Source organism: Cyanistes caeruleus, chromosome 7 (genome assembly GCF_971803275.1).
Source record: "Cyanistes caeruleus chromosome 7, bCyaCae1.hap1.1, whole genome shotgun sequence".
NCBI lineage: Eukaryota > Metazoa > Chordata > Aves > Passeriformes > Paridae > Cyanistes > Cyanistes caeruleus.
Genome location: NC_141707.1, coordinates 15,754,608 through 15,770,400, shown reverse-complemented (window position 1 = coordinate 15,770,400; position 15,793 = coordinate 15,754,608). Strand labels below are relative to the sequence as shown.

The window sequence follows — 15,793 nt, the reverse complement described above, 5'->3', positions numbered from 1 at the left end:
AAAGCAGAGAGAGCTGTTCAGCATTTCAGTCTCTGAAATGCAGCGCATGCAGAAAAACAGATTTGAGGAAATTGTTAAACTTAACAGCCAGAGCAGAGGTCATCTGCTTGACTGGATGAGAAGTTTGTTATGCTCCCTGTTTGGATCTTCTACTTTAAGGAAGCATTGTCCGTGAAGCAGGCTAGTCTGTGCTGTTCTGTTGTTTGAGCTGGACTCGTGGTCCCAACTGGCACTCGAGGATGTCTGAGATATTCTGTGCTCGAGGGCCAGGTAGCACACACAGCTATGTTTGAGAAAGTACTTGGTGCTGTTCAAGTGGAAAACTTGCAAACCAATACTGCAGTGTCAGCCATGGCTCTTGCCTGGGCTGGGGAGCTGCTCCCTCCAGCTGCTCTGAGCTTCTCAGTCAGGTCCTCAGTTGTAGGTATGTAAATTCAGGGACAGAACACAGGCAGGGGAGCCAGCAGCCTGGACAGAACTAACCACCAGCGGGCACAAAATGGCACAGCATGTTATTAAATTAGCTAGTCACTATATATTCTTTCTTAAATGCCTTGTGAGTAGGTAGAAACTTATCAGTGTGGAAGTGTAGTAGTCTGTTGTAAGGATCACCTTGCTTACTAAAGTTTCTTGCTCTATGCTCTCTCAATAATTTATGTAATTTCTGTCATCTACACTGATTCAGAGTTCCAAGCAGTATGTAGCTACTGCCAGAGACTTCAGAGCTGTGAGTTTCTTGGATCTTTACATATGCTAAAAGCTAGTCTGCTGAAAATAAACCCATATTTTTCAGGTGTCTAACTTACGTAGTAAGGAAGATCTAATCCCCTGTTCAGTGCATTACAATCCATATTTAGAATACCATTCTCCTCTCCTGAATCATTACTAAAATAAGTGGGAGACTCACAATGAGGATCAACAATAATTATTTTGCATCTGTAATTATGGGGTTTGTCACTGCATGGAATGCTTGCTGTGGAAGGTGCAAAATCCCCTTTCTAAGCCATACAGGTACAAAATAAATTATTTTAGCTGACCTGTCAGTGAGGCTAACTAGAGATGTAAGCTGCATCTTTTTCTAACATTTTCATAGTCTGCCTCCAGGTTCATGAACATGTGTTGCTAACCTTTGTTCACACTTGGAACACTTTGTAAGTGCAGTGGCTGGAAATTGTTTCTCAATGAGGACTGTATGGCTTTGTTTCATACTGCCCATGGATGTATCTTATGAATGGATGAAACCCAGACATTTGCTGTCATGTTTGACTGACTAAAGGTACTTAAAGGGTGTATTGAATCTATAGCAAGCCAAGGTTCTCAACTCCATGTGGAATGAAAATAGGTAATTCATTAAATAAACTAAATTGCTGAAGCAGGGGAGGATTTTCAATGAACTGAAGGCTTATTAAAGAAAGTATAGGGCTTGGAGTAATTATGTATCTGTGACTTAAAGACAGGAGACTCAGCTACAAAAAGCAGCCATCTATTTGACCAGACTCTAGGAAGGCACTGTAATTTATTCCTGGGCCACAACAAAGTCAGGAAAGTAGATGCATATCTTTCCTTCATTCTGAGCTATGAAATACTGGACTTCAGTATTTGTCCTGCCAGTCTCACAGAAACAAATACTGCCTTTCATGATTCCTGGTTTTTACATGCTCCTTGCTGTTAGACATTATTTCATTCATAAATCTTGTCTTATAATAAAACAGTAAAATGTCATGATAAAACTGAATTATCTGGTAATTTTTTCCTTGAGAATAATGCGTATACTGTTTACCCTGTGAAATCTCCACGTCATCAGAAGGCTGTACATACAAAAGGGTGACAAGGTTAGATCATTGTCATATATCACAAAATCAAAACACTGAGAGAAGGATTTACAAATGTAAGTTACATGGCAAATTTCAGAGGCCCAAGGATCCATGTTAAGCATTGCAGGATGTGTGAAGAGGTTTAAAATGAAAGCAAGAAACAGGCACAAGATGTGGGCTGCAAAGGTCAGGAAATTTCTTGCATTAACAGAAAATAAACAGGTATCATCTGAGCAAAAATGAAACCAATTTTGTGAAGCAATGCAAAATGAGAACAGTGAGTGTTTGGAAAAACAAATTTTCTCCATAAACAGATGGATTTGCATACCCTGATGATTTGCAGTTCTCTCCTGCTTGGATTTCCTCATGTTTAAAACTACTTTTGAACCCTAACTCCAGCCTCAAGGTATGAAATATTCTGTCCACTCATTTCACGAGAAACACACAGGAAGTCTCTTTAGAATTTCCACCTTGGTCTCAAAATGATAAAGATACTCATAAGTGACTGGGAAAGAAAGACTAAAAGTTCATTGCAAGAGTGTGATTTTTTTTGTTAAGAAATAAGAATCTAAACAAACTGGATCTTGAGTTAAAGGCTGTTTCTCATGTATTACAACTGTTTCTGCTTGGACAAGAGGTTTAGTAATGCTTTGTATGCAGAGACCTAGAAATGTGGCTCTGGATAATTGGTAAAGCAAAGAAAATACTAATTGGCTTCCCCCACCCCCTGGTCATTGCAGTAAGTATTATTGTATATTGCCATTTGTTAATATTGAGCTATTCTCTTTGCACACAAATGTCAGTGCATGTAAGCTTGCATGAACTAGGTTCCAGTTTCAATACCCTTTTACTGACACTAGAATATTGGAATTAAAATAGAACTGCAGAGCTCAAAAATAGGTGGAACATTCACTCCTAGGTGAAATGTGCTGAAATCAGTTATTTCAGAACAAAACTGGAGCCATAGTTATCTGATTGTTGTGACATGCATAGTTTTAAAGGGACTACGGTACTTAAACGTAGGTTTTACTGAACGTGTATATCTTGTGGTATTGGAGTTTTTTCTGTAGTAACCACAGTGATTTTAGTAGTTCTTCATCTCTTTTAACTGATGCAAATATAATGGAATTCTGAACTATGTTTAAAATCAGTCCTTCTAGTTGTAGCAGGTTTTCCCCCTTTTTTCAGTATTTCTTGGCAACAATGATATAAAGTGAAAATAATGACTGTGGTGGCAATTGTAAATAATAATAAATTTAGCCAGCCAGCCAGAAATAATAAAAAGGAGAATTTGTATTTGTCTGCAGCAAAAGTCCTTGTGTCCACAGATAACCAGTGAGCTTTTTGTTTCATCCTATTTCCACTCTCCAAATATGCTCCTATGAGTACTCCAGTAACATTGTTGCCATGGCACCTATTAAAACCTGGATAAACTCTTGCTTTATGAAGCAAGATGAATTTTTTTTTTTTTTAAACAGGAGAATTTATTTTCACTTTTCACTGCTATAGGTAAAGGACTCTATCCATCCCTACAGACAGGGGCATATTTTACTGAACATTCCTGATTCTTGAGTGGGTGTTATAGTTTCTTCTTATCAATTCAATCCACAAAGGACACTTCTGAAATCTTCTGTATTTCCCCATTTGATTTTCATGGTACATATTCTGCTGCACGTAAGATGTCACCTGTACTTGATCGTGGTTTACAAAGGTGGCGAAATATGTGGGGACTGTGGGGAAAGGGGGAGAGGTTCCTCAGCTGGTTTAGATTAAAGTCAGGGCACTGCAGTAAATATACACCAGCTGAGGCAGTGGCTCTACAACTTCAAAGCAAAAAACTTCAAGTGTTAAGTGAGCACAGTAGGGAGTGGCTGGTGAATTGTCCTCTGACTGCACAGAGGCTGGTGTAAATAGCAACAATTTTCACTGAACTCTTGATTTGTGCTGACACAGATGAGAAATGATTCAGAAAATATACAACACGTGGAGGAGTCCACATTTGAAATGTGTGTGCATGTGTGTTTGGAGATTTGCTCTGTATCAGCCTGTGCTCAAGGACTGTACAAAATGGTGAATACCTCACTGATGTCAGCAAGAAGACTTTCTTCTCAGAGGGCAGTGATCCCTCCAAAGGGTAGTATTGAGGAGGATGAAGGTGGGTTCGATTTCTGCTGATGCAGAGAAATAACTTTCCAAAAATTCCACTGTCGGTTTGATACTCATTTGCTGAGCCTAATAACTCAGCATTTGAAGGGAAAAAAGAGAACAATGAAGGTATGAAAACCACTGTCTCTGAACAGAGATAAAGTGATCTGACACCAAGGTAGTAGTCAGACATGGCGAATCTGAATTCAGCTCCATGCTTGCTACTGCTTATATGTCTTCTCACAGGAAAGGCACTGAGAAAGTCCTTGGGGTACACCCAGATTCCTGGTGCTCTGCACCCATCTCATTCTTGCATGACTCCAAGGAATGCCTTGTTTGGCAGCAGAGGCACAGTTCCAGCACAGCCTGGTGTCTGTGTTCCCTGCCTGTATATTGGGGATGCCCCCACGCTGAGTTGCTTGGATTTATAAGGTCTGCCAGGCAGAGTTGGCTCATGTTTCAGATCCACTCCTCGTAAAAAGAGTAGGAACAGCTCAGATATGAAGATGGAGAAAGTCTTGACTGTCTTTGCTGAAGAACCCCAAAGCTTGTGATTAACGCAAGCCATGTCAACAGCTTTACTGCAAACCTACCCAGTCATGTCACACAACAAGCTCTTCAAAGCTACACTATCCAGTCCATTACTCAGATACTATTAGCAGCAATTATTTTTAACAAAATCACACACCAAAATACAAGCTGTTTCTACTGCATGTCACACCCATGCATACAAATCACACTTCAAACCTTGCTTACAAATTCTTTAAGGCTCATTTGCGAAAATACGCTGGAAATTCTACTGACTGTAAGTTACGCAGAATGGACTTGTTTGACTTGGGCAAGATTCACTTTGAGATCTTCTGTCAGGTACTTTTGACCTCATTAATTATCTCTGTGATTCTTCAAGGACATCATAAGCATTTTTAATAGTTTCTCATGGTAGTTGAGGGACCTGGACATTACTCCCTTGTATGGCCACACATACATAACTGCATGCAAGCAAACAATACATTTACACTCAGTGGTGCTGGCATTGCACAGAAAGCTCAGTGTGTCTGTCATTGTTGATAGAATGAAGGACAAAGGTTAATATGAACATGTTTTATAGCTGCAAAAGCTAATTACTTACAGTGCAGTGTGTATTGTTTGTGTTTAATAAATCGTATGCAAGCATATTCACATCTAATCATAAAGTATTTTAGTGCTTGTAACAGAACTCATTAAAAATAATCTTGGCTATTCTAGGATACAGTGCAGTAAGCTTGTTTTTTAACTGTTAAGCAATAATGGAGACTTATGTGATGTCCTTTACAATTCTGCTAGTAGGAATACTATAATACTAATTTATTTACATACAAAGGTAATTATTATATTTAAAAATACAAGCCAGATTTTTAATGTTACATGACATCTTCTGTAAAAAGACCTAATTAAAACAAAAAGTGCATTATTATGACAGCTAAAGCTTTACAACATGTTTTGTTTCTTCACAAAATAGAGGATTTTTGCTTAATTCTTGCCCACTCAGAACAACAACACAGGATCAAACACTTCTGCAGATTCTTTCCCCCTAGAGCAACACCTTTGAAATCATGAGTTCTAATCCTGTCATCAGAAGGTATTCTTATAAAGGAAAATTTTTAGGACTGGAGAAGGTGAGTTAAAAAATAACTTCTTTTTCTGACAGTTGATTCAAGCATATTAAAATCTTTGAGCAAATTGAATCTTTGAGCAAACTACAAGAAAAATAATCTGCAGCCAGCCTTGTATATGTGGACTTGGGGTTCAGCGATTTACCATTGCACCTGGAAAGCACTGCTAATACTTTTTAAAGTTTGACTGCACAATGCTTATGAAGAATCATTTCCCATAGGATTTGTGTTTACATAAGGATTGTAGGATTTTGTGCACAATTCCTTGTAAACATGATCACCCTTAACTCCTAATATAGAACCAAAAGAATTTGTTACCTTTGAGTAACATGTGGTAAATATCATCTTGGATTCAGACTGTATGTTAAAGGTCAAGATCCTTAAGCAGTGATATTTTGCTGTCTAAAGGATGAAGTAAAAATAATCATTCAGGCCATCCTTTGTTAAGGAAGGACAATTCAGTACTAACATTTTTATTTCCTGGTTAAAGAAAATGGTGTTTCAGGAAGCTGGTCTGTCTAGCTAATTAGACCAATACAGGTTTTGTCAGCTTGGTTTCATCCACTTCCATAAAGAGCTGCTTACTGAATGGGTGCTTGAAGCTCCTTTCTGATAGGAAAGCTGTCCAAAAGCTGTATCACAGGACTTGTGGAGAAAAGGCAGGTGTTATTTTCCATACTGATACAACACGCTGGTTATTACACTTGTTCTCAAATATATGAGTACAAATATGCATGTCCATAAATGCTGTAAAATCTATTGAGACATCCTTGAAAGTGTCTGTAAATGTGTATTTCTTGAAATTGCTAGATCATGTGCCAATAGTCAAATTAATCCCACTAAGATAAAGCTTATGTATCCTGTGTTGCTTGATGGTCTGCAGGACATTTAATGTTGGCTTAATGGAACTAATTTTAAGGTTTGCTAGTAATTTAATTCTAATCTGGTGTATGTTGGCTGGAATTCTTCCTGGTTTGTGATTATTTTAAAGTCCCAAATGTAAGGTTAATGGGGTGTTTTTATTGTAATATCAGAGACAGAGAGGACAAAGAAATGTCGGCAAGATGACTCTAGAACGAAATTGTTGTCACTCAGCATGGTTTCCAGTATATTTCCATTTATCCTAAGATTGTTGCTGGAACTAATGATGTTTGAGAACACTTAGCACTGCCAAATCACAATGGAGTCCAGAGACTTTCAGTAAAACCTTTCTGTAACGGAGCTGTGGAAGCTGAAGGCTTGGAATACTGAGTGGAACAATGATTCACACTGCAGACCACACCACATATTCCTGAATACACAAATGCTACAGAATTACATATATATATGTATGTATGTATGTATGTATGTATGTATGTGTATATAAAAACTTGTAGAATGAATTGGAATGTTTTGAACACATAAAACCAGAAATCTTTTGGTACTCCTAGAAAAAGACAATACCTATAGAACATTCTATCTCCTCTGACAAGACAACGGAGACAGACCTGTCAATTCATTGTGTGCTTCCCCCAAGTAAAATTACAGTAATAACCAGAAGATATTTTAGTTAAATAGGTGAATTATCTACCCCCCTCTTCAGTGGAGCTGAAGTCTAGGATTTAAGGCACATTAGTCTGCTACTGTTTTGACTCCACTGAGTGATGATTCTGTTTTGGACACATATGGTGAGTTTTCTGCAGCAATGAGAGAGAAGAAAATTTAATGGAGGATTATTTTCTCTGAATCCAAATGATGATTTGAAAAACTGTTGATAGTTTTTAATTCAATCTAGTTTAGTTAGGTTTTTAGTTTCAGTATGCCATTTAGCTGTGAAGTGGGAAAGCTTAACATGATGAACTGATGTTTGTGGAGACACACAAGTGTGTACATTTTGTTGTCTTTTTAACGAGCTCTTTGTCCTTGAAAGTGACATGCAGTAGGGAATCTAGGTGCAGGTAGCTACCAGGATCAAACTCATTGCTATATGATAATTGTTTAAAACATGTGGTATGCTTCAGTATGCAATCTTTAAACAAAACAGTTCTAGCTTGTGGCTGCTGCTACACAGACTGTATGCAGATAAGTCACAAATAGCTGAGCATATGTGTGGTGCAAGGTTAAAACAATAACAAGCAGGTCGAATCATTCAAACACTGGAAATCACTTTGACTCCAGGCCAAAAGCTTAGCTGGAGATGATATCAGTATGGGATAAAAAGAGGATAAACTAACAGGCTTAGCAGCCAGCTTGTTGGAGTCAGCATATAGTATCTATACTTCCAGCAGTACAGCAGATGGTCATATATTTAAGGAAGCACCAGACAGGGAGTCAGGAGATCTGAATTCTATTCCTGGCTCTGCAGCAATATTCCTATGTCACCTTGGGGAGTCACTTTTTCCCCTTTTTTTCTTAATCTTTTAAGTAGTGGAAATAATATTTGCTTGTCTAACAGGGCAGTTGAGAGGCTAAACTGATGCTGAAAAAAGTGCACTGAAGCCCTGAGAAGAATGTAGGGAAGATGTGCAAAGTAAACTTGTTTGGAGAAAAGGACATCATGTGGTTTCATGTGGCATGTTTGTACCACATATTTATGACCTTTTCTCTCCCCAGAATGTCCCGTTCCTTTTTCCTCACTATTATCAAGGAGGGAATAAATGGATTAAGCTGCCTTCCACATTTGCTAGAAAGATAAGCAGCTGCCAGTAAGAACCTGACCAAAGAACAGACTTTATTACTAAGAGACACATTATTTATGCCCAAGAGGGCAATAGTCTTGTTGAAGTCAACTGTTCATCCCAAGACATTTTTTTTGCATTGCTGGTGGAATAATGTCTCTAATGGCTTTTATTCTGAATTCAGAAGTGCTGTTTGCAAGATGAAGTATTGTCTTTTACGAACAAACCTTCTCCTGAAATCCCCAAAATAAGTCCATTTCTTAAATCGGAGAAATGTCCGTAATTATTTGCACAGGATTTTCATCTAACACCCATTAAAATCAACTAGACTTCAAAAGAATCTGAATCAAAGACCTAGAAAGCAACTGTCATTTCTTCTGAATTTGATACTTATTAAGCAAAATTATGCTATCTATCTATCTATCTATCTATCTATCTATCTATCTTCATAACTACTTGGCATCATAGGAGTGAGGGTTTCACCAGAGAATAAACAGCTTCTGCTTTCAACATGAAGGTGGAAGCTTTGGGCTGGAGTTGAATTTTAGCGCTTATTGTAATTTGTTCCTTTTCTCTTTATGCCTCCGTATTTATTTTTTTTTTGTGCCTAGATTCTGAATCCCTGTCAAGGGACTGAACCCCAGTTCAAAGCCAGGTATGTTAAAAGGGCACAGACAACACTGCAGAAGTCTTAAAAACATTAGTCTGCCTACCAGCAGAGGTGAAGACACAGGAAACAAAAGCAAAAGCTATCTGAGCAGATGTCCTGAGTGTTAATAGGAACTTCAAACATTCATTTCTTTAGCTGATTCCTCACAAATGAAGCTGCATCTAATTCTATAAACTTGACTTCTTTCAGCTCTTCTGGAAGTCATTGTGGGTTGGATATCTACTTAGAGAGAAATACTCAGCATTTTCAGGCCCAGGCTGTTGAGAAGTTTGCAATAAAACAGAAGTGGTCTGGTGTGATTTATGAAAAAGAGCATATTCTTCTCTTGCCTTCAGCCTGGTTTTGTGAGAACATACTTTTGAGCTAAGCTGTTCCTCTTTCATACTGGGACAGTTCTGCTGCCTGTTTCCTTGATAACAGCCTTTGTAAAAATGTAAGAGGACTTCATACTTTGATGAGAAGACTCTATAAATATCCCACAGTTACAGCATGGTGTTATGTCCATTACATATGTACACAAACTGACTTACTGGAGTCTCTGCACCCCAAATCCATGCAGTTTTCTTCATCAAATCACAAGATAGTTTTAATCCAAGAGAGAGGATGAGGGAAACAATTTCTTTCTGAAGAACTGTGCTATACGTCTAACTACAGCCAACAAATGTTTACTCTTGCTATGTGAACTAAACAAGACATTAAATATTTCAGATAGTAACCAGCCCACTTTTTTTTTTTTTTTTTAATATATAACAAAAACACTCTTAATGAGAGTTTTAAGTCTGTGGCCAGAGACTGATCTGGGCCAACTGAGAGTGGTTTAGATGAGACTCTGATGTCTCAATATTTCCCATTTACAGGAGCATTGGTTGTTCTTTTGTGTCCTCTTTTAAGTTAGGAAAGTGACAGAACTGCACTTAAGAGGTCACAGAAGTGTTCCATAAAGGCACAAACACAAAAAGAAAGAGAGTAAGAATGGAGCTTGTTTTTATGCTCTTCCAAACTAACCACCATGATTTGCCGTAGATCTTGCAAGTAACGCTTTCTTGAAATACTACCAATTTTGCCACAAAACATTTTCAAAGTTAGTAATTAGAAAAAGTGTTTCAGTAAGAAAGTTGCTAATTGTGTTTGTGGTTTTGGGGTATGGAAGATACTATTAAGAATTAAGAAAAAGTAGAACTATTTACAAATTAAGTTAATGATTCATCAAGGGCAGGCTGTCTTCCAGGATAAGTCTAGTTGTATATTATAATTGTATAAATCATGTGTTCAGTCCAGGTCTGTCCTCCTCCTCTTTAGTTCTACACTGTCAGTGCTGGATTCTTCGCACAAAGATGTGGCTTCCTCTTGGAATCATCTTTTCTCTGGGGATACTAATTCCTGGAAAATTCAGCTTGAAATTGCAATATGACAGGTGAGTGTGAGTGATCGGGGTTTCATGAAGAATTGTGTGTGCAGTGAAAGTCACAGAAATGGTGTAAGAATAATAATAACAATTATGAGCTGAAAAACTGGACACAGGATTACTAAGCTGCAAGCTTTGCAAGATTGGGAAAGAAAACATGAAGACAGGAAATGAAGAATGAGAGAATCAAATCCAAGCCAACAAAGACATAGCTACAGCTGTAGGAGCCACAGAATGGCCCTCAAATGCATCTCAGGATGCTCTACTTCCATTAGTTGAAATTAATTTGGCTTAGCCTCTTTCATAATGAACTTTGAAACCAGATGGTGCAGGAGTAAAATGCTTTTTCTGAGCATAAAGCAAGGGGTATGACTGAGCAAAATTATATCTATTAATAAAAGACAGATTAAGTTATGTGAAAAACATAGTGAGGACTTGTTGGAGATATGAAACAAAGAAAAAAAAAAAAAAAGCTAAGTGAGTTACTCCAGTCCATCTTCACTCCAAGGTGTTCAGAAGATGAGATTATCACATTTTTTATTACAGGTTAATGTTTTGAAAAGTATGAAATCTCTAATTATGCTTTATTTTCCATTCTCCCTGCCAGTTCAGAAAATGAGTGATGTAAAATTATTCTGTTTGCCTATCTAAACTATTTTTGTTTCATTCACCCTCAACTTTCAAGGAATGATAGGTTACTGCCATTGTGGCAGCTAGGATTTGCAGGCTGGGCATGAGCATTGTCTGGAGGCCACCTATCCACATATAAGTTTATACATGGAAATTTCCAAAGTAAATGGAGAAAGTAGTCTGGTACTGAATGCCTCTAGATGAATTATATCCCTAGAATATAGTCATAAAAAGGACAGAAAACCAAGCAATACCTACAGCAAGTAAGTTCCCTCATAGTGTACCCATTCAGCAGCTCTCCTGGAAAATCTCCAAGCAGAGCATACAGAGTCTCTAATTCAAATGTGTTATTTCCATGGATAATATTTAGTCTTTAGATTTGTATCAGAGATGCAGTTAGAGCCTGATTTCAGTGAATAGAATTCAGCAGATCCCTGCTAATGTATTTTCCATTTTTGTTTCTAATTATTGTCCAGAACTGAACATGTTGAGTATTTGCATGGAATTTAAAAACAGGTATTGAATGGTGTGACTTCGGGTGTGCAGCACCTGCACCAAGACCAAATTATTAGTAAAGCCCATTTGCATTGTCCTCTGCTCTGTTTAACAATGAAATGAAATATCCAACCTATGAGCATCCAAGGACATACAGCTTATGCTAAGAACAGTTCTTTAATTTGTTAAGAAACGTTAACTGTAGAGTTTTAAAAACTGTAGTTCTCATGGGGTCACATGGGCTGACTTTGCACTTCTCCAATGAGAAACTTAGTCCATAATTACAAACAAATGTATGCTTTCTAATCTTAGTTTACTATTAAAAATGGTTTGTCTCCACACTGGCTATTGTGAAAGATTTATCAGTAAATAAGAGCTGGCCATCTGGCAGCAATCTGACTGTCTGGAATTTCTCTGATTTGGTATAATTAAGACATAATGTCAATGAGGATAGAAAGATATTACAGGATATTGTTTCCCTTCCTGATAGACAAAGAGCAAAGCAAGCCTAGGCATTTACAGAGAATAAACTCTGAACTGCAGCTGAGATGTTTATTCTGCTAGTAAAGATGTTTATCCTGCTTCTACAAGGTTTATTACAAAGACATCATGACTGTTGTACCATTGCTGTGAGCAATACAAATGTAATCATTTTGCCCCACGTATATGGGGCTATCAGCATCTCATAAACCAGTAGTAAACTGCCTGATTTAACTATCAAGTTCTTACTCAGCAAAGGTGATATTTTCAAGGGAGATGTAAAAAAACCCAGAAATACCCCTATTTTTCTGGGGATAAAGTGAATGCATAGTGAATTCTATTTGTATGTATATTAAGCTGATAATTGTACATTCCTGCATGGAAGCACAAAAGATGGCAGTTGCAGTTCAGATGATGAGAACATATTATGTTGATGACTATAATGACCATGGCTTGCTTTTGCAACAAGAATTTCTGTTACAAAAGCTTTAAAATGTAAAATGTTCATTTTTTACACTTGTCCAGTAAAGACTCCATTGAACTCTCTAAAAGAGACTGTGAAGCAGTTTTTTGTTGCTAGCAGATAGGGAAGTTTCTAGTGTTCCTCATTCTATTCTGTTCTCATCAGTACTGTATAACTGGTCTCCCACCTTTGAGTAATGCACTGTAGTCATCAACATCCACTCCTCACTCTGAAACCCTTCCACTAGAAACATCACCCTTGCTCTCAGTCCTGGAAAGCTGATCTGAATGAACACTGGAAAAATAATAAAAAAATCCTACAAGGGCCTTTTTAACAGAACAAACATGATTTGCTTTTCCTGCATTTCTATAATTTTAATTTGTTCTTTGTAAACTTTAAATATTTTCATCAGGATAGGTGGAAGATAAATACATAGGGTCCTTCCACTTCTGGAGAGCCCAAAGGTTTAATTGGTGTCACTGCAGGGAAGCAGTCTCTAGCTTTCCTTTTCCCTTCCCTGTCTCTTGTTACTCCTCTGATTTGGAGAAGAGATATTTTAAAAATATTTATATATTTTAAATATTTTCATTTAAATATTTTCAATCTGATGTAAATGAAGTAGATGTAGTAGATGAATGTTTCATGGGATCATCTACTAGCTTTCATCTTTCATGAAAGTTTCATGGGATCTCATGAAAACATATATTAAGATGCTGGATTCTGTGTGTCTTTTCTAGAAATAGAAAATGTTATATTCTGAACTGGAAATTTTTATTTCATGTGAATTGAGTAAGAATATGCAGTTCTGGAGACCATAATATTCACTATTTTGGAATAAATTTGCTATTCTCATGACAAGCAGTTTGTGGACATCTCAAGTTCTTAGCAATGTTAATTTATCATGACTAGCAAAAGTTTCTACATGCTGAAATAGACCAACCAAGCAAAAAGTTAATCTGGAATAATTGAATAAATCCCAAATGTGAGAGAAAAAAAGTGACATCTTATCAAATAAAGAGTTTATAATGTACTACCAATATCCTCATTTTGGCCCTGGTCCTGCAAAGGCAGAAACACACAACTGGGCTCATGCCAGCAGTTGGCTTCTGTGAAGTTGGTATGGTGAATAAAGCACTGCCACTGGCAAGGAAGCAGAGTGGCTAATGTTCTAGTAACAGAAAAGTCATATCACTCAGTTCTACTTGCAGCCAAAACATTCCACAAATTCATAATTTGTGTTTTTGTTGGAACAGCACTGTTACATGCTCTGTTTTCCTTCTACATAACAAAATCCATCCTTTTGACTTATAAAATCATGGATACTTGAACAGACTTTAAAACTTACCTTATTTCTCTACTGTATTTTCAGGGATCAGGTTTTGCATATTATGCCAGAAACGTTTCAGCAAGTCCAGCATCTTCAGCTTCTTTGCGGTACTTTAATGGTAAGCTAAAATAACTACATGTGCCCAATGAGCAGAATGGGGTTTTGGCCTGTAAAATAGATATGCATACAGCTTATGATAGGAATAAAGGTTAAAGAAAACTAGAAAAGGCTTTTTTAAACTATTTTTTTTTTTTGGTGTTAGTGCAGTGTGGAATTGCCCTTCTACTACTCAAAGAAATTTATGTGAAGACATTAGTTTCTTTGCATGGCTCTGTTAAAGTGCTGCTCCTTATCAGTGGTGCCTGAGTCGATAAAAACACTAAGCCTGTGCTGTGTGCTCTATGAACAGATGACTAGAGAGTTATCAGGACAATTTGAAGGAAAATTTCTTTCATTTGCTGATAGGCAACTCTCTAATATATTTCTCATTCTGAAAACAGAGCTTCATTTGTGCATTTCTTTCTTCTCTGCACAGCTGGATTTGTGGAAGCCCCTGCTGCCTGAAGACATCAGGGCTGGGGGAGACCTGCACATAAGGGTCCCAGCCCCTCTGGTGCAGGAGGTGAAAGACAGCTTAGATCAGCATATGATCTCTTACAGGTACAATCTCCAATACCTTGATGGGGAAGGTTGGCTCTAACAATCTTCCTTGCTATCAGAAAAGGACCAAGTCCTGTCTGATAAACAGTCAGCTAATACTGGCAATAGGACCTGACCTTTGTTCCAAATGCCTCTGACTTACCTTGACCAGGCAAACACAGAGATGCTGTATGAATCTTTAGAAGTTCATTCCCCTCTGCCTTATGTATTTACCTTCCACCTATCCTGGCTGTGAATTTGGAGCTGCAACCTGACACAGCCCAATCTGTCTAGTTTCCTGCTACGACCTTCTCTGTGGTCACTGAGAGGATGGCACTTGGATATATGACTTAGTTTTTTAGTCTAAACTCAAGAGGCCAAACCACTGGTGTAACCACTTATAGGAGCATGCTTTGCTCTTGGAAAGCATGTATATCTGAATGGAGGGTCCTTCCGCTTCTGGAGAGCCCAAAGGTTTAACTGGTGTCACTGCAGAGAAGCAGTCTCCAGCTCTCCTTTTCCCTTCCCTGTCTCTTGTTAACTCCTCTGCTTTGGAGAAGAGGCTTTTCAAAGTGAATATTCAGCTACTTTCTTCAAAAGCTTCATTTATCTATCCCTATCCCCTTTACCAGGCTGGTGAGAATTTCCTGGTACCATCTGCCAAAGAGAGACATCCCAGCTTGGGACAAAGATCCCAGTGGCTGATGAGCACTGTGAACACAAATGGGAGCCACAACCTGCAAATGTCCCACAATGTTTTATCACACCTACGCAGCCACATCTTCCCTAACTTACAACCAGGAAATCTAATCCAGATACAAAGAGTGTTTATAAAGGCAAATGGGATTAAATAAGATCTATTTCTCACACAGTCCTGTTCCCATTCGGAATTGACTTTTTAAGGTAACCATTAGCTAATTTAATTTAGCTGTATTTAATATAAATAACCTGTAGTCATCCACGGCTGACAAATGGCCTATGGACATATACTGACATTTACCAATCAAAGATGAGTTTAAGAAGGATTGGTGTCACTTCAAAGCTGTTTTGAGTTAAAGCTGATCTTGACATCCTGCATCTTGCCTGACAAGTTCCTTTAGCAAGTGTGATGCCCTGACAACCAGAGATGAATAGATAGAAGGTTGGAGTCAGTACAAATTATCTAGCATGAGGTTTAGATATTCAGTGCTACGACAACATTCCATTCAGCCTCTTTTTTATGTCAAGACTCTTCATTTTCTAATGGTTTCAACTGATTCTAGTGGAAATTTAAACACTAAACTGAAATTAGCAGCTCAGCTTTGTTTTCCCTTGGCCAACACTGTATTTACCTTAGAGGTTTCTGAAGAAAGAGAGGAATAATTATTAGTCAAGATGAAAATTTTGTGTTTGTATTGCAAAGAAGCTGAGTACAAC

At 37.8% G+C, this 15,793-nt stretch overlaps 1 protein-coding gene and 1 long non-coding RNA gene across 2 annotated transcripts in view; one reads left to right on the top strand and one right to left on the bottom strand.

The window, feature by feature from the left end:
• Positions 1 to 3,632: 3,632 nt before the first annotated feature.
• The window catches only part of CPO (carboxypeptidase O), a 23,957-nt gene continuing 11,796 nt past the window's right edge, over positions 3,633 to 15,793 (top strand). Inside the window, exons 1-4 of the mRNA XM_023930861.2 lie at positions 3,633 to 3,969; positions 10,238 to 10,352; positions 13,781 to 13,856; positions 14,274 to 14,398. Coding sequence (XP_023786629.2) covers positions 3,768 to 3,969; positions 10,238 to 10,352; positions 13,781 to 13,856; positions 14,274 to 14,398 — 518 coding nt within the window. The 5' untranslated portion in view covers positions 3,633 to 3,767. The remainder of the gene's footprint in view (positions 3,970 to 10,237; positions 10,353 to 13,780; positions 13,857 to 14,273; positions 14,399 to 15,793) is intronic.
• The window catches only part of LOC147652217 (uncharacterized), a 26,289-nt gene continuing 16,425 nt past the window's right edge, over positions 5,930 to 15,793 (bottom strand). Inside the window, exons 4-6 of the long non-coding RNA XR_015289161.1 lie at positions 13,757 to 13,905; positions 12,599 to 12,705; positions 5,930 to 6,013 (exon numbers count right to left, since the gene is read on the bottom strand). This is a non-coding gene — a long non-coding RNA (uncharacterized LOC147652217). The remainder of the gene's footprint in view (positions 6,014 to 12,598; positions 12,706 to 13,756; positions 13,906 to 15,793) is intronic.